This window comes from Microcaecilia unicolor, unplaced genomic scaffold (assembly GCF_901765095.1).
Source record: "Microcaecilia unicolor unplaced genomic scaffold, aMicUni1.1, whole genome shotgun sequence".
NCBI lineage: Eukaryota > Metazoa > Chordata > Amphibia > Gymnophiona > Siphonopidae > Microcaecilia > Microcaecilia unicolor.
Window position 1 is genome coordinate 425,246 of NW_021963786.1, and position 19,871 is coordinate 445,116.

The 19,871-nt window shown below is 46.2% G+C and overlaps 1 protein-coding gene across 1 annotated transcript in view; it reads right to left on the reverse strand.

Moving 5' to 3' along the window:
- Positions 1-15,125: 15,125 nt before the first annotated feature.
- Positions 15,126-19,871, reverse strand: part of LOC115459633 (motor neuron and pancreas homeobox protein 1-like) — a 54,657-nt gene continuing 49,911 nt past the window's right edge. The window contains exons 2-3 of the mRNA XM_030189438.1: positions 17,497-17,657; positions 15,126-15,416 (exon numbers count right to left, since the gene is read on the reverse strand). Coding sequence (XP_030045298.1) covers positions 15,126-15,416; positions 17,497-17,657 — 452 coding nt within the window. The remainder of the gene's footprint in view (positions 15,417-17,496; positions 17,658-19,871) is intronic.

Here is a 19,871-nt window from a genome sequence, read left to right on the forward strand (position 1 = left end):
TGATATGATAGATGCATTCAAATATTTGAAGGGTAATAATCTACAAACAAACCTTTTCCAGAGGAGGGAAGGTGGTAAAACTAGAGGACATGAATTTAGATTGCAGGGGGACTCAGGTAGATGCCTGGAATGTCCTCCCGTGGGAGGTGGTGAAGATGAAAACAGTAACAGAATTCAAATATGCGTAAGATAAACACAAAGGAATCCTGTATGGAAGGCATGGAACCAAACAAGCTTAGATATAATTAGATGGCAACCCCAGTATTTGAGAAGCAAAGCCACTGCTGGGCAGACTTCTACAATCTGTGCCCTGAAAATGATAAGGAAAAATCCAGATCAAGTATACATATGTACCTTATGCTATGAGTTTACCTTATAGGCAGACTGGATGCACTGCACAGGTCTTTATCTGCCATCATCTACTTTGTTACTGTGTTCTGCAATAATGGAACAAAATGAAAATGTCTAGGGCCAAAATTAAGATGTTTTTGGCTAGACCTGTTTCAGCCATAACTAAGTGACCAAAAGGTGCTCTAAATGGCCAAAAGACCACAGAGGGATTAAGGCATAACCCCCCTTACTCCCCCAGTAGTCACTGACCCCCTCCTAGACCCCTAAGATGTGACAGTACATACCAGCCTCTATGATAGCCTCAGATGTTATGGCCAGTCCTATTAGAGCAGCAAGCAGGTCCCAGGAGTAGCCTAGTGGTCAGTACTGTAAACCGTAGAGAAGGAGACCCAGGCCCATACCCCACTCTAACTGTTACACTTGTGGTGGAAAGTGTAAACCCTCCAAAACCCACTGTACCCCCATACAGGTGACACCTGCAACCATAAGGGCTATTGTAGTGGTGTCCAGTTGGGTACAGTAGGTTTTTGTTTGGTTTTAGAGGGCTCACCATACAATGTAAAGGGGGAACGGTGAGATGTTTACCTGAGACCTTTTATGTGAAGTCCACTGCAGTGCCCCCTAGGAGATATGATACAGCCATTCAAATATTTGAAACAGGGGCGTATCTGAAAGTCGGCGGTAGCGGGGGCCGAAGCTAGAGTGAGGGGGCACATTATAGCCCCCCCAGCCGCAGCCGCCGCCATTTCCGACCCCCCCCCCCCTGCCGCCGTGGGTACCTTTGCTGGTGGGGGACCCCAACCCCCACCAGCCGAGGTCCGCTTCCTCCTGCCGCTGCGAGGTTTTTTAAGTTCTTCATCGGGATTCGTCCTCCATCACTCTGTGCTGCTATTCAAAGAAGCTGCTAGCTGAATGCAGTTTCGGACTGAGTCTGACGTTGCTGCTGCACGTTGTACATGAGTCTGACGTCCTGCACGTACAACGTGCAGCAGCGACGTCAGACGCAGTCCGAAACTGCATTCAGCTAGCAGCTTCTTTGAACAGCAGCACAGAGTGACGGAGGACGAATCCCGATGAACTTAAAAAACCTCGCAGCGGCAGGAGGAAGCGGACCTCGACTGGTGGGGGTTGGGGTCCCCCACCAGCAAAGGTACCCACAGCGGCAGTAGGGGGGTCCAGGGCAAAATCTGCGGGGGCCCAGGCCCCTGTGGCCCCACGCAGATACGCCCCTGATTTGAAAGGTATAAATCTACAAGCAAACCTTTTCCAGAGATGGGAAAGTGGTAGAACTAGAGGACATGAATTGAGGTTGCTGACTCGGGAATATCGTTCGAAAGTACTTTTTCACAGAGAGTGTGGTAGATACCTGGAATGCCCTCTGGCGGGAAGTGGTGGAAGTGAAAGTGGTAACGGAATTCAAAAATGTGTGGGATAAACACAAAGGAATTCTGTTTAGAATGCTTGGAACCGAACAAGCTTAGCGGTGATTAGATGGCAACACCCATAATTGGGAAGCGAAGCCAGTGCTGGGCAGACTTTTACGGTCTGTGCCCTGAAAATGAGAAGTTCTCATCATAGTTTGTTCAATGAATTATCTTGTTGGGCACAGTGGATGGAACATATCTGCCATCATATTACTATATTACTATGGTGTCCTACTGCTCTGCTGGGATGTCTGTGTGGCTGGTCTACTAGGAATGCTGCCCCCCCCCCCCCCCCCCCCCATACATCCCAATGGCTTGTTTTTGTATGTTTTTCTCTTGTTATTTTGTTGTTGTTTTTTCCAAAAATGGTCCTAAAAGATAGATGCACTGAGCGCAAAAAGGTCTAGCAAATGGCCATTTTTGAAGCAAAAGTTGGGCGTTTTTCTGGTTTGAAAATGGCCAAGTTCACTATTGGGTTTTTGGACGTTTAAATTGGATTTAGACGTCATATACTACTACTACTACTACTACTACTACTACTACTACTTAACATTTCTAAAGCGCTACTAGGGTTATGCAGCGCTGTACAATTTAACATGGAAGGACAGTCCCTGCTCAAGGAGCTTACAATCTAAGAGACAAAACGTAAAGTCAATCTGATAGGTCAGGCAGATTGGGGCAGTCTATATGTTCGAAAGGTTAGGTTCCGAAAGCAGCATTGAAGAGGTGAGCCCCTCCACATGTTACATTGAATTTAGATTGGAAGGGAGAGACAGAGATGAAATATACCATGAAGAAGTAGAACCTGTGCAGAGTTCCAGATTCAACTCTGGCCACCTTGTTGGGCAGCCTGGGTAGACCGTGAGGTCTTTATCTGCCGACATTTACTACATTACTATGAATTTGCTCAGCAACAGACTCTGGCATACTCATCCGTGCTGAAACCCAAACAGCTGAACCCTTAAATTCCTCAAATCTGATTGAATTTGTCGGATGGCTTCATGGTGAGCCAGTATGATTTCTGTAAGATGTGAGCAGTGAATCAGATGAAGAGGCTTTTACTTTTTCCCGTGCCGTTTTCTGTGGTACCATAGGATCAATCTTTGATCATTCAGGTGCAGTTTGGAGAGAAAACTGTGGTTTTGGTCTATTACCTTCTCCATGTTTATGAGGGATGCAAGTAATATTTGGAGGTTATAAATTGGCTATATTACGTTCCTCTGCAACTTCACCCCAGCCATTTTGGTTGAGTCCTACAGCACCCCCACCCTTCCACATGCTGAGTCTGTGTCTTGAAAATTAGAGAATTACAAATTACTTCATACACACTGGGATTTGTAGTATGGAATGTTGCTACTCTTTGAGATTCTGCGTGGAATCTTGTTACTCTTTAGGATTCCAGCATCTTGCTATTCTTTGGGGTTCTACATGGAATGTTGCTACTCTGAGATTCTGCATGGAATCTTGTTACTCTTTAGGATTCCAGAATCTTGCTATTCTTTGGGGTTCTACATGGAATGTTGCTACTCTTTGAGTTTCTGCATGGAATCTTGCCACTCTTTAGGATTCCAGAAGCTTGCTATTCTTTGAGGTTCTACATGGAATGTTGCTACTATTTGAGTTTATGCATGGAATCTTGTCATTCTTTAGGATTCTGGAGTCTTGCTGTTCTTTGGGCTTCTACGTGGAATGTTGCTACTCTTTGAGATTCTGCTTGGAATCTTGTCACTCTTTAGGATTCCAGAATCTTGCTATTCTTTGAGGTTCTACATGGAATGTTGCTACTATTTGAGTTTCTGCATGGAATCGTGTCACTCTTTAGGATTTCAGAATCTTGCTATTCTTTGGACTTTTACGTGGAATGTTGCTGCTCTGAGATTCTGCATGGAATCTTGTCACTCTTTAGGATTCCAGAATTTTGCTATTCTTTGAGGTTCTACATGGAATGTTGCTACTCTTTGAGTTTCCGCATGGAATCTTGTCATTCTTTAGGATTCAGTAATCTTGCTATTCTTTGAGGTTCTACATGGAATGTTGCTACTATTTGAGATTCTGCATGGAATCTTGTCACTCTTTAGGATTCCAGAATCTTGCTATTCTTTGGGATTCTACATGGAATGTTGTCACGATTTAGGTTTCTGCCAGGTACTTGTGACCTGGCTTGGCTACTGTTTGGAAAACAGGATACTGGGCTAGATGGACCATTAGTCTGACCCAGTATGGCTACTCTTATGTTCACACAGGATCTGTTTGATCCATATCAGCCTTGATGATGTCACAAATTACATCACACACACACTTGGTGATGTGCTACATCCCATTTCTTGTTAGGTAATAATGATTGGTCCAGGGATTCCGGGGAATTGTAAGAATTTCTAAGCTGCTGATGTGGCAGTAAAATGCTTAATTCATAGAGGGTGATTAGTACTGTAGCCACCTGTGAGTCTGAAGTGCTGCACAGTACACAGCTGGCCGGCTTCTTTTAGAAAGTCATTTGATTGGCTGCTGCCTCAGGACCGATTTCTCTCCGAAAGTTAGACACATTCTCCTGGATGTCCTTGGTCTGACAGCCACTGCTTGTGCACCCTGACACCCAGCCTGCCAGGAGACCCAGGAGAGCATGCAGGTTGTGGATGGAGGAGCGGGATAAATGGGGGATTAATGGCATTTGTCTGTGTTTACAGCGTGAGTCATGCTTCTAAACTGCTGTAAATCAGGCCCGCAGAGGGCCTGGGATGGGAGCCCGCATCCTGAAGAGGCAGCATCATAAATAAAAAGGCTGATGGCAAAGCTTTTTATAGCCTCCGCAGCCCCTAAACACAAGCAGCAGGAATTAGAGCACTGCATTTATCACTTTAATAGTTGTACTTTGGAAATTAAAGCTGTCACAGCCCATTGGGGTGCACATTTTACACTTGACATCCTGCTCCCCTCCCCCTCCCAATCTCTGTCATTCTCATGCCTTCACTTCTTTCATGCCACCTTGCCCTTCTTCTCTTCCTGTCTCTCCCTTTTTGTACATTGTATTCCCCTGTACTGGCTGTTCTTTCTTTCACTGGTCTCTTCTCCTTTTTTAATTGAGTTTTTCTGTTGTTCGTTTCAACTTCCAGCTCAGGCCAAATTGGCCTCTGTTGGTCTTCATTTGGAACTGAGTGGGATATGGTTCCCACTTTTGTAACCTTTCCCTATCTCGGGGCCCCTTTTACTAAGCCGCATAGGTGCCTGCACGCACCCAACGCACACCAAAATGGAGCAGGGGCATAGCTACGTGGGGCCACGGGAGCATGGGCCCCCACAGATTAAGCCCTGGCCCTCCCCCAGCAATCCCCCGCCCCGCCGCCGCATCAGGTACCTTGTTTGCTGGTGGGGGTCCCCAACCCCCACCAGCCAAAGAGTCTTCAGCGCCAGTCGACTCCGGCGCCTTCGTTGTGTGATAATCTGTTTCTGACGCCTTACGTCCTGCACGGGGCTACATACAGGACGTGCACGGTGCAGGACGTCAGGAGTTCGAAACAGATCATCACACAGCGAAGGCGCCAGAGTCAACCGACGCTGAAGAAGACTCTTCAGCTGGCGGGGTTTGGGGACCCCCGCCAGCAAACACGGTACCTGGCGGCAATGGGGGAGGGTTTTAGCGGTGGCGGTGCTGGCGGGGGGGGTTGCGGTTGCGGCAGCGGGGAGGTCCAAAGTGCTGGCGAGGGGAGGCAGCTAAACAGCCCCCCCCCCACCTCGGGCTCTGGCCCCCCTCCCGCCAAGGTCTGGCTATGCCCCTGAAATGGAGTTACCGCCCGACTACCATGTGGCTCTTGTGCTAATTTCATTTTTGGCGTCTGTCCGCTACACGGGTCTGAAAGATATTTTTTATTTTCTGGTGTGCTTAGGGGACGCGCACAGGTCATTACTGCCCAAATTCTTTACCGCTAGGTCTATGGCTGGCGGTAAGGTCTCAGACCCAAAATGGACACGCAACAATTTTGATTTTGCTGCACGTCCATTTTCGGGAGGGAAAAAAGGCCTTTTTTACAGGTGCGCTGAAAAATGATTTTGTGCGTGCCCAATACCCTCACCTACACTACCGCAGGCCATTTTTCAGTGCGCCTTTGTAAAAGGACCCCTCAGAAGTCAGCAGCAGCTGCTCCTTCCAGATCCTGGTGCATGCATGCCCTGCTTCAAGCCAGTAGAGGTCGCTGTTCAGTGATGCCTGAGAACCCCTGCTCACCCCTGACTTGAAGCCACAAAAGCTGCCCCTGCATCATACCCAAGTATGAAAATCCCAACCTCGGATCCAAGTACAGTGTTTCTTCATGAGTGACCTAAGTCCTCCAATAACAGCATTTCCCTGCCCCCCTTCCCCGCCTTTTACCTGCTCTCTGGCCTCTATTGTGCCCATATCACCTCTTCCTCATGAGATACGAGTATTAGACACCTTAGATTAGGACAAGGCAGAGCAAATGAGATATTCCAGTTCTATGAATGCTCTTTCTTGTTTTTTTCATTGCTAAGTGTGCCTCTGTGCCAGATTTAGCACTAAACGTTATTCTGATAGGATAAGGGTCTGTTATAGAGACACTTGGCCCAAATGATACCTGTATGTACTCTGTGTTATATTGTTTTAGATTCAGATGATAACTCTAGAATGAGCAGCTGAAGTGACATCAGCAGTGGTAATTTATTTTCTAAAACTACGAGACCAGTAGGGGGCTCCACCTTCCACTCCAGCAGCAATGGGAAAAGGAAACAAGTTCTAAAAGCTTTGGGTCAGCAAGAAAATCGCTATTCTGGGAAAAGACACCCACTGTGCACAAAATCCTGAAAGGCAATGTCAAAAGCTTCTGTAACAACAGAAAACTAATTCTGCTAAAGGAGTGGCCTAGTGAGTGGAGGAGTGGCCTAGTGGTTAGGGTGGTGGACTTTGGTCCTGAGGAACTGAGTTCAATTCCCAGCACAGGCAGCTCCTTGTGACTCTGGGCAAGTCACAACCCTCCATTGCCTGCCGCATTGAGTCTGGAAAGTGCAGGGTACAAATGTAACAAAAAACAAAAACCCTGTTATTGAAGGACCAGGAAGATCGAATGCCTACCAGGATTCTTGGCTAGCATAACATAGTAACATGGTAGATGACAGCAGATAAAGACCTGTACAGTCCATCCAGTCTGCCCAACATGCTAAACTTATTGTATATGATATTTTATATATATCTCTGACCTTGATTTGTCCTTGTTTTTTCAGGGCACAGACCGTAGAAGTCTACCCAGCATTGGCTTTGCTTCCCAGTTGCTGGTGTTGCTACCCAATCTCTGCTAAACTTCTGTGGATCAGTTCCTTCTAAACAGGATTCCTTTGTGTTTATCCCACGCAGTTTTGAATTCCGTTACCGTTTTCATCTAATTACTTTTACTACATTCTTTGTACATTTTCTAATTCCGCTGTATCATTTTGAGTTGCGGAAGCCAGAATTGCACTACACATAATACTCAAGATGTGATCTCACCATGGAGCGGTACAGAGGCATTATGGTATTCTCTGTTTTATTCTCCATTCTCTTCTGAATGATTCCGAACATTGGATTTGCTTTTTTCGTCTTCCACCTCACACTCAGCTGAGAATTTCAAAGATACTTCCCACAATCTGTTTCCTGGCTGGTGACTCCTAATGCAGAATCTAGCGCTGTATAATTTTAGCTAGGCTTACTTTTGCCTATGTGCATTAATTTGCACTTGTTCGCATTAAATTTCATCTGCTTTTTTGAGGTTCATTTTTCCAGTTTGGCATATCTGAAATGCATATAAATTACACCAATATGTTCCATTTTAAAGTGAAAGTACCTGAACATATTTAGACCTGCTATTGGTCATATATAAACATTGATACCAATGTTACTAATAGGGGGAAATTAATGCTATACCGGAGTCATACACCGTTGTCTTAACACACCAGAACTCCAGTAGATTTAACAAAAACACTTTTTATTACAGCAATGTATCCTTACAAATCAGTTGATAGAAATCATCTGATAGAAACGTTCATCCATCGCCATTCATTCACCACTCACCCATAATGCCTAGCAGTTTTTACTTTAAATATCAAATCAATAGAATCATGATATACATAAAAGATGACAGTATCTGGTTATCACAGTTCACAAAAGCCTACTAGGAGCCACTAATTAATATCATTGGGAGCAGAATTGAGTCCATGAATCACTGTTCAAATTCACATATCCAGCACTATAGAACATATCTTGTGTTACTCGAGCCACTTAAAGTTCCTCTCGTCTTAAAATCTGCTGGAAAATCCTCCATGCTCGAACTGGATGCCAATCTAAGTCCCCAACCAAACGGGCTGCCAGATATCATCTATTGTAGTCAATTATAGGTCCTGGGTGAGAGGTTGCTGAAGCCTCCGCCAATGAACACCTACCCTTCCGAAAGCTGTTGAAAACTTACCTCTTCAAACAAGCTTACCCAAATAACCCAACTTAATTCTCTAACCTAATTCACACTACCCATACTCCAATCCTCTCCCCCACATCCGTTCCCATTGTCCTACTCCTTATAACTGGACCTTCTCTGTGATACTCTGTACCAGGCTTTGTGTTACCTCTGTGACTCTTTGTACCATACCTTGTAAGCTGCACTGAACCTGCTACCGAGCGGGGTATAAATGCTATAAATAAATAAACAAGCATACTCTTTTACTCATACTCAAAACGGTTCCCCAATGCTGGACCGCATTTCGAATCACTTCCTCAGGAGGAACCACCGTTTCATTATTGTTCACATAAGCGCCTACCTGCCAGAGAGGTACTCACCCCTGCGGGAGTCAGGAACTGCACCACTGAGCTCTATTGATTTGATATTCAAAGTAAAAACTGCTAGGCATTATGGGTGAGTGGTGAATGAATGGCGATGGATAAACGTTTCTATCAGATGATTTCTATCAACTGATTTGTAAGGATACATTGCTGTAATAAAAAGTGTTTTTGTTAAAACTACTGGAGTTCTGGTGTGTTAACATATATAAACATGCCAGCTTATTTTACAGATATATGCAAATAGCATAAAAAATATGCACCTAAATACAAACCCTGCCCAATCTCCATCCCCAGGAACACCTTTGACCTTGGACAAAACTATAATATGTGTATTTAGGGGTGTGCACAAGGCAAACATTTTTTTTGTTTGGTCTTTGATTTCCCAATGCTCAAATTTTCATTGGTTCATTTCACACATTTGTTCTAATAAATAATTTTTTAATGCATGATATAACTTTTTAATGTACGCATTGATTAAGCGCACCTCGATTCATAGGTTAAAACACGTTACGTTGATTTAGTGTTCACTTAGAAGGGAATTCGTCACCTTTTACCGCACATTGATTGACCGCCGGGTTCAGCAACCTGTAGGATCTCAGTTCTGTAGGTTGCTGAAGCTCATTTTTCAAGAATAACGCTGTTTATGACCCACCTCATAAACAACACTGTTCCCACAGCCCCATGTCCCAAGCTGGCAGAGCAGGGCCCCTGGCTGAAGCCCCCCCCCCCCCCCCCCCCCCCCCCACATCTTCCACATGTGAAAGACCCCCTAAAGAGGTTACCTGTAAACTCATTAGTGGTCCAGGGAGTCTTTGGGCAGGAGCAATGCCCAGTTCAATGCCTTTCTCAAAATGGCGTCCCTAGTAGTAGGTTTTGCACAACTCGCTGTGAGACAAGAGTAACTGCGCATTTCTGTGCTGCTAAAAATTGGTACATGTGCCTTTCGTTTCTATGATAAGAGCTAATCCTGTTCCCAGTCTGCCCATTCTTTCCCTCTAAGAATGCCTGGATCTTAAGCATGTAACATAGTAGATGATGGCAGAAAAAGACCTGCACAGTCCATCCAGTCTGCCCAACAAGATAAACTCATATGTGCTACTTTTTGTGTATACCTTACCTTGATTTGTATCTGCCATTTTCAGGGCACAGACCGTAGCAGTCTGCCCAGCACTAGCCCCGCCTCCCAACCACCAGCCCCGCCTTCCACCACCGGCTCTGCCACCCAATCTGGGATAAGCTTCTGAGGATCCATTCCTTCTGAACAGGATTCCTTTATGTTTATCCCACGCATGTTTGAATTCCGTTACCATTTTCATCTCCACCACCTCCCATGGGAGGGCATTCCAAGTATCTAACACTCAGGCTTATTGCAACCACTTGAGTCATCTTATAGGGTGCTGTGTACCCTGATAATTTGATACTTGTTCAAATACACATAGTTCTCTTAGAGATCATGGGTTCATGGGTAATCTGAAGGATGCAAAATGCTGTTTAAAAAAGTTACTTAATGGGGAAGTTTCATGGAGGAGTGGCCTAGTGGTTAGGGTGGTGGACTTTGGTCCTGGGGAACTGAGGAACTGAGTTTGATTCCCACTTCAGGCACAGGCAGCTCCTTGTGACTCTGGGCAAGTCACTTAACCCTCCATTGCCCCATGTAAGCCGCATTGAGCCTGCCATGAGTGGGAAAGCGCGGGGTACAAATGTAACAAAACAAACAAACAAAAAAAAAATATATATATATATATATATAAATAAATACACAGTTTGGCTGACCAGAATGATCAGTACTGCTGCTTCACCAGTAGAGGGCCCCCTTATACATCTCAGGCTGCTGGCTTAGCCTTAGTGAGACCTGGCTGGACTCACAAGGGGTATCTCCACTTCATAGGGAATTCTCCTTCACGCAAAGGGGATTTAACACCCTTCCTGCATGTATAAGTGTGCACTTATAAAACTGCAGGATTGGGTGTCTGCACATAAAGTGCATATCTACAAGGCAGCAGAGCAGGGGCAGGGACCCCCCCCCCCCCCCCAACTTCTGCTCATAAGTTACAGAATATTGTAAGTTATGTGCATCCGTGCCTCGGTGCCCGCTGTTCAGACCATACCACTCCATTATTAAAACTAGCATTAGTTACCCATTGGAAAATGCATTATTTACAAATAGATCTTCTAACATTTGAGGCTTTCGAGGACCCAGGTTGACGGGATTTCCAGCATGAGATTCAATCTTACTCTTACTCTAGGAGTGGAGGAATATCCTAGTGGTTAGTGCAGCGGACTCTGATCCTGGAGAACTGGGTTTGATTCCCACTGCAGCGCCTTGTGACTTGTGTATAATTATGGTACAGCCAGAGACCCCCCACTGGAATGGTGGAGGGCCCAGTCATAGAGCTCAGGCCATTACAGACCTTGGCCGAGTCAGAAATCTGATGGCTGACATAACTGGGAGCTTACTGGAAAAGTATGGCCTAGTTTGTAGCCCGGATTGAGGCCTAAATAAGCTACATTAGGAAAAGTTAGGTCAATAGATATGGAAACAAAATGGAGGATTTCAGCACAAAATGGAAGCCGTGTCTGTTGCAAAGTGGAATTTTCTCTAATGTAAGTTAGAAAAACAAGTTGAGAAATGAGACTTTCCTGTGAGCAGGATTGTGGTCAGCCATGGTGTGAGAAAGGAAAGGTGTAGCTGGATGCAGGGTCTTGCTTAAGATTTGTGGTCAAGCGAGCTAAAGACAAAACCATGTTAGCAAGACAGAAGCTACTCATTAGCATGAGCCAATCAGTGACAACCATGACATTAGCATAGATCCAATCAGGTATATCTACTGTCATATTATCCATATCCTGAGGGCACCTATAAAAATCAGGGTATTTCCTGGTTTAAGTTAGAGAGAAGGGTTGCCACTCTCTCTCTCCAAGGGAAACCAATGTGTCCAGCAGAATTGACAAATTACCTAATTGCTTTCCCTTGTAAAACCTCTAATTGGTAAAAGAAATTATAAAAGATTAGGAACTAATTAACACCTGTTTGCAGCTGGATTATTCTATTCCTATAATTAATTGATTGTACGTGCCTGTTGTCAATCACTGATTTGACTTGTATCTTGGTAAATAAACTCCTTATCCCAAATGATGATTTTTGGGCTTCACTTAATGATGAAAGGCTGTAAGTATAAATGCTTTTGCTGTATCAGGCTGTCTTTCACTGTATTCTATAACTTGTAATCTAAATCCAGTTTGTCATAAGGCTGGTATCTTTTCCTTAGACCTAACGTATCTCTTAGTGGCAATTCCTTTTAGAACTTCACAACTCCTTGATTACCCCAGTACTAGTGCTATTTAGAGATGGAGTCAGATTTAAGGTCACTCCAGCCTTCTTAGGGGGCTCAGGACCCCTTATTTCACAACACTTGGCAAGTCACTTAACCCTCCATTGCCCCTGGTACAAATTGAGTACCTGAATATATGTAAACTGCTTTGAATGTAGTTGCAAAATACCACAGAATGGCAGTATATCAAGTCCCATTTCCCCTTTCCCTCTACCCACCTCTCTGCCTGTCCCTTTGCCCTGCTCTTTGTATGAATGATTATCTTTACTATCGAAATTGGCTTTCCTTTCTTGATTTCTTGAAATTGTAATTTTAGAAACCGCTCTGTTCTATCTGGACAGCTACAACGGTATAGTAAGACTAAATAAATAAAACCGCAGAGTCCTAAATGTCAGTCGTGCTCATACTGCGCAACACTAGTGTTTTATAATGTCACCTAGTTCCATTGTAGAATGGAAGGGCACCTTATAGAACTGCCCCTATACATATAGGTATTCTGTTGCTAGTTAACTGCATGTCATAGCCTAGGCATTGGGTTATGAACTATGCTCCTTGGGTCCTGCAGTATGTAAGCTGAATCTTGTTCGTGCTTCCGTTAAGTGCACATGTGAATAAAACTTTATTTGCAATTGTGAATTTGAGTGTGGCTAAAAACTGCAGGAATTCCCCAAGATAGCCAAAACCACGGAATACACTAAGAGACACATTCCGAGCCACAAAGGTATGTGGCATAGTTAATGCGCAAAACCATGAACCTTCATCGCTGTGGCTCCTGGAGCCAAGCATTTGCCCTCACTGCCCTCACTCAGGCTTATTGCAACCACTCGAGTCATCTTATAGGGCGCTGTGTACCCTGATAATTTGATATAAAAAATAAAAACACAGTTTTCAAATCTAAGGTAAAAGCCCACCTTTTTGATGCTGCTTTTAACTCCTAACCCTTATTCACTTGTTCAGAACCCTTATTTTATCATCCTCACTTTAATATTCCCTTATCTCTTATTTGTCCTGTTTGTCCTAATTACATTGTAAGCTCTGTCGAGCAGGGACTGTCTCTTCATGTTCAAGTGTACAGCGCTGCGTACGTCTAGTAGCGCTTTAGAAATGGTAAGTAGTAGTAGTAGTAGCAGTTTGGCTGACCAGAATGATCAGTACTGCTGCTTCACCAGTAGAGGGCCTCCCTTATACATCTCAGGCTGCTGGCTTAGCCTTAGTCTGGGGTTAGAGACCTGGCTGGACTCACAAGGGGTATCTCCACTTCATGGGGAATTCTCCTTCATGCAAAGGGGATTTAAGATCCTTTATTTCTACAGAATATTGATGGCAGGCAGAAAGGAAAAGCTAATGTTAATACCACTTTGCTGCTGATGTGCCCGTGCTGTTTTGGACTCGGTATACAGTTTTTCTGTCTGAGGGTTTTTTTGTTTTGATTAGTTTTCTTTACCTTTTCTCTTACCTGCCCTGGCTTTAAGTAAGGGGACTTTTGACAGTGGTCCCTCCTGTGTAAGGTGCAGCACCTGACGTGGTGGTCAATGAATGCCACTTGTTTTGGTGGCTTGCCTATGGCCACAGCTGGGAAATGTCCCTGTGTCCAGTCCTTATCTTCCAGAGATACCTGGAAGATCATTTTTGGTTTACCAGGTCCTCTATCAGCTGTGGGGAGCCTTGATCTTAAGGAAGTTCTTGTAACTACCCTCAGACAGTGCAGTGATGTGGAAGGTCAGTGTGGTGGTGTTATCTGTGCTGTGGGCACAGGCTGTCCCCTTCCTGTATGAGCTATATAATAAGGACATACCCAAGCAGTGGGTCCATGGCATCTGATTGTGCCCTGGGGGTCTCTATTCTGATCTCGCACCAGAGTGTGTCAAACTTCCTTCGGTCGTAGAGGGATATTATCCTTTGGAACACTGGGTATGACACAGTGCAATGCAGTATTCCTAAGGGAATATTCTGGGTTTCGCATAGTGCAGTGGTGCGCTGTTCCTGTGAAAAAAACACACTCTGGGTTTGGCACTCTGTAGTGTGATATTCCTGCGGGAACACTGCACTCTGGATCTGGGGTAGTAAAGTGTGTTATTCACATGGGAACACTCTAGATTTGGCACACTGCAGTTGGTATTCCTGCGGGAATGCTCTAGATTAGGAACCCAGCAACATCCCTCTGGATTTGGTACACTACACTTAGGATCTGGCACACTGCAGTGTGCTGGCATGACCATGGGATTCCTCTGGTTTTGGCACAGTGTCACGCAGTATTTCTCTGTGAGCACCCCAGGCTGGTTGCTGCTTATCACTGTGGAGAACACGTCAGAGCATGTGAGTAAACTAACCAGTGTGTATCAGCTACAGAAAAGTCACCACTGCCCCTTGCTCGGATCTCAGCACTTTGCAATAGCAATGGCTGTAAACCATGCACCATCTCCTTTCTGAACACCTGACCGTCACGCATGCCTCTCTTCCCAGGTGCTGCGTGAACTCTGGAGTTTTGGAATTAACAGGAAGCATGGAGAACACAGATAGCAGGACCCTGCTTTATCTAACAGACATTGTACGCAGTCCGTCCACTGCTTCCCGTCAGTCCTTCCACATTTATCGTAGCTGAGTGAGACAGGAGCATGCACTGAGCAGTGGGTGTATTAGGGACAACAGCAGTGGAGGACGTCTGGTGGCCACTTGCGGTGAACAACATGGTAACTTCAAAGGGGTCTAGTCCAACCGCTCAAGGGCTGCAGGAGACCCTGCTTCCTCTTAGCTCTTTTGGCCATAGGAATCCTCCCCATGTCCTCACTGCGCTCTGACACTTTGCTTTTTTAAAGTAGGTGTGCCTTGAGCTTGAAAAGGTCAGGGAAACACTCTCGTTAAGCACAGAGCCTTCTGTTACACTGTGTGGCAAGAAGCATCTTTATCCAGAAACAGCAGAAGCCATCAATAATCTCCCCCCATACACTAATACACATACTAATAATTGTGTTAAATAGACTCCATAGACACATAAATTAAATATTAATCCTCTAGTTTACAGTATCACTGCAGGCAGCTCCGAGCTCGTTGCTGTCCTACAAAGTCTGTGTGGCCCAGTGGGATGCGAGAGGTCTCTGACGTGGCATTGGAAGGGTGGGGCTCACATCTGCTTCCCCCAGGAGTCAGTCTGAACCCAATAAATAAACTTGTGGAAGTTCTTCACCTTTTCCTGCCGCTGCTTGTTCATAGGGTAGAGCCCCTCTTTCTGTCCACGAGGCTCAGCTCATCCTCGGAGCAGGAGGCTTCGGGGCTGTAGTCATGCTGCACAGCCCGCTGCTGGAAGTCCCTGTCAGTGACATGGCTGTTCAGCTTGGCACCTCCATCCTCTTCCTCACTAACCCGGGGCTCTTTGGAAGCCTTCTCAGAGGTCCGGTTGACCCCTTTCTGTTTTTCCACTTCTGCTTGGGCCGCCTGCTCCTTGGCTTTCCTGCTCCGCTTCCACTTCATCCGCCTGTTCTGGAACCAGATTTTTACCTGTGGGAGAAGAATGATGAGTGAGCACTGGGAAATTCCTCTCAAGCGTCTGAAGCTGAAGCGTTTCAAGAGAGTCCGGTCTTTTCACAACACTTATTGAAACATATGATAGCCCCGGCTATTCTAGACTTGTAGAGACTGCACTTTCCCTCCAATAAGTTTTGAGGCACTAATACCTATAGTTACAATACTTAGATGCGAGTGAATATAAGTTCTGGTCCACCTACTTATTTTCATATGTTTCAGTTCCGAGTTACTGCATTGCCCAACTACAGAATCAGACTATATTTAAAATCTATTTTTCAGAAAATCTTCCTCATGATACAATTGCAGTCAGGGCTCACCAGTAGCCCTTCCTGGATCCTCCAGTCAGCAGCAGGACCAGCAGAGCCCAGCAGGAGGCAGCCTTACAGGATATATGGAGGTGGAGATCTGGTGGCCCTATCAATAGGAGGAAGCATTGAGACGAAGAAAGGGGGACGAGAGGGACAATGAGTGAAAGAGAGGGGGAGAAAGAGAACAAACAGCAGAGGGAACAAAGGAGAGGGGAAAGAGGGACGATGAGTGAAAGGGAGGGGGAGAAAGAGGACAACCAGCAGAGGAAGCAAAGGGGAGGAAGGAGGGACAGTGAGTAGAAGGGAGGGGGAGAAAGGAGAGGGGAGAGAGGGATGATGAGTGAAAGGGAGGGGGAGAAAGAGGACAACCAGCAGAGGAAGCAAAGGGGAAAGGGGAGGAAGGAGGAACAGAGAGTAGAAGGGAGGGGGAGAAAGGATAAACAGCAGAGGGAACAAAGGAGAGGGGAGAGAGGGACGATGAGTGAAAGGGAGGGGGAGAAAGAGGACAACCAGCAGAAGAAGCAAAGGGGAAAGGGAGGAAGGAGGGACTGTGAGAAGAAGGGAGGGGGAGAAAGAGAACAAACAGCAGAGAGGGACTATGAGTGAAAGGGAGGGGGAGAAAGAGGACAACCAGCAGAGGAAGCAAAGGGGAAAGGGGAGGAAGGAATGGAAGAAGAGAGGAAGGGGAATCAGGACAGGCCAACGATCATAACTTGCGCCCCAATAAAATACAGAGGTAGCCTATAGAGCACTGAGAGCAAATGCATCGTAAGGTCCATTTCTGAAGAGTTGATCATTCTGTAGGAACATGAAGGTTAAGTGAGTTACTGAAGGTCACAGACAGAGATGAGGCCATAAGCCTCAGATTTCTGGTATATAATCTGAGAACTATCCCACCAACCCCCTGTGTGACTTTTTGGAAGTGAATCAGTTGTAACTGAGGACTAGGCTCAGAGCAGCAGAACTCATTTTATTCATGAATCACTAATTTTAACTTTATGTCTTCTTTTCACTTATCTTCCCCACCTAAACACTGTACAGACACACACACACACTCACACACACACACACACACACACACACACACACACACACACACACACACACATACTTACATACCTCCATACACACACACACACACTCACACATACCTACATACCTCCATACACACACACACACACACACACACATACCTACATACCTCCATACACACACACACACACTCACACATACCTACATACCTCCATACACACACACACACACACACACACACATACCTACATACCTCCATACACACACACACACACACACACACACACACACACACACTCACACATACCTACATACCTCCATACACACACACACACATACCTACATACCTCCATACACACACACACACACACACACACACACACTCACACATACCTACATACCTCCATACACACACACACACACACACACACACTCACACATACCTACATACCTCCATACACACACACACACACACACACACACACACACACATACCTACATACCTCCATACACACACACACACACACACACACACACACACACTCACACATACCTACATACCTCCATACACACACACACACACACACACACATACCTACATACCTCCATACACACACACACACACACACACACACACACACACACACTCACACATACCTACATACCTCCATACACACACACACACACACACACACTCACACATACCTACATACCTGTGTCTCTGTCAGCATCAGTGATGTAGCCACCTCAAAGCGTTTGGGTCTGGACAGATACTTGTTGACTTTAAACTGGTTTTCTAGTTCCAGGAGCTGCTGACTGGTGAAGGCTGTGCGAGGTCGTCTGCATTTGCCCATAAGACCAGCCTGTGGTGAAGCTGAGGAGGAAAAAGAGAGATGAATCAGGCGCAGAGACAGGATAACTGCCACACCGCTTCACATGGAATAAGAGTGTGTAAATTAAGCATTTGAAGCTGGCATGCAAGCTTTGAAACCAGAGCTGTCCTGTCAAAAATTGAACCTACTGGCAGAGATGAAAGTATCATGAATCAATTATATCTTGCGAATAATTAATCAAAATTGCAAGGCCTCCATCAATCCTCAATCAAGCAACCTGAGGAAAACTTCAAGGTGGGGAAGGGGTTAGTCTGCAGCAGTACAACCTTCTGGTCCTCATTTACCGTCCTCCGGGAGCTTGGTCCAAGGCAGAACCTTGACTTATAGAGATGACTTCCTCTGCTATATCCCAATTTTTTTAGGATTATCTTCTTAGGAGACTTAAACCTACACTTGGAAAATGATGCAAACGCCTATGTCCACAATTTCAAATCATTCCTGAAGGACTGCGAACTAACGACATTCTCCGAGGGTGCAACTCACGAAAAAGGTCATACGTTAGACTTCATGACTTCCTATCCTAATATCTTGATTAGTTCATTCAAATGAAAGCCAGCACCATGGTCTGACCACTTCCAACTGAATTTCACCATTAATATCTGTATATCCACTTTAACCAGGCAGAAGTCCTCCAAACTCATCCATTGCCTGCCCTGCCTAGCTGCAAAGCAGTGGGTGGGGGTGGGAGCAATAGAGGGCTGCCTGATAGGGTTACCATTTGTCCGGATTTCCCCAGGCATGTCCGGGGCGTCCGGCGGATTTTGCCCGCGCCCACGTTTGTCCGGATTTCTGGACAAACGCGGGCAGGCGCGTGCATGCGGTGGGCGTGGGCAGGCGATCGGAGCCGTGGGTCTGGTCTCCCATCCCCTCCCCTTCCTTACCATGTTCCCTGGTGGTCTAGTGACGTCTTTGGGGCAGGAAAGAGCCCCCTCTTTCCTGCCCGGAGCGCTGCCTCCCCTGTCCATCATCCTTCTCGGTCTGGCTGGGGATTCAAAATGGCCGCCGAGAGTTGAACTCTCGCGAGGCCGCTTCAACTCTCGGTGGCCATTTTGAATCCCCAGCCAGACCAAGGAGGATGCAGCAGGCAAGGGCAGGCAGCGCTCCGGGCAGGAAAGAGGGGGCTCTTTCCTGCCCCGAAGAGAAGACGCTACTAGACCACCAGGGCTAGATAGTAAGTGAGGGGGGGTATGTGACGGGGGGGAGGGGACTATCCTGCTTATAATCGAACGAGAATAACGCCCAAGTTCCGACCTAAATCGGGAGATGGGCGTTCTTCTCACAAAAACAAATAAAGCGGCATAATCGAAAGCCGAACTTTGGACGCTTTCAACTGCACTCCGTCGCGGATGCGGACAAAGTTGACGGGGGAGTGTCGGAGGCGTGGTGAAGGCGGAACTGGGGCGTGGTTATCACCCGAACAGAGATGGGCGCCCTTCGCCGATAATGGATGCGTTTGTAGCTAGAATTTAGGGCACTTTTCCTGGACCCTGTTTTTTGACGAATAAGGCCCCAAAAAGTGCCCTAAATGACCAGATGACCCCCAGAGGGAGTCGGGGATGACCTCCCCTGACTCCCCCAGTGGTCACTAACCCCCTCCCACCACAACAAATGATGTTTCACAACTTTTTACTTTCACCCTCAAATGTCATACCCTCCTCCCAAGCAGCAGTATGCAGGTCCCTGGAACAGTTGTTAGGGGGTGCAGTGGACGTCAGGCAGGTGGACCCAGGCCCATCCCCCCCCTACCTGTTACAATTGTGCTGCTTAATGCTACTAGTCGTCCAACCCCCCCCAAACCCCCTGTACCCACATGTAGGTGCCCCCCTTCACCGCTTAGGGCTATAGTACTGGTGTAGACTTGTGGGCAGTGGGTTTTGAGGGGGATTTGGGGGGCTCAACACCCAAGGGAAGGGTGCTATGCACCTGGGAGCTCTTTTACCTTTTTTTTTGTTTTTGTAAAAGTGCCCCCTAGGGTGCCCGGTTGGTGTCCTGGCATGTGAGGGGGACCAGTGCACTATGAATCCTGGCCCCTCCCACGAACAAATGCCTTGCATTTATTCGTTTTTGAGCTGGGCGATTTCATTTTCCATTATCGGTGAAAAGCAAAAACGCCCAGCTCACACCTTGGCGAATAAAGCATGGGCGTCTATTTTTTTTTAAAAATACGGTTCACTCCGCCCCTTCACGGACCCGTT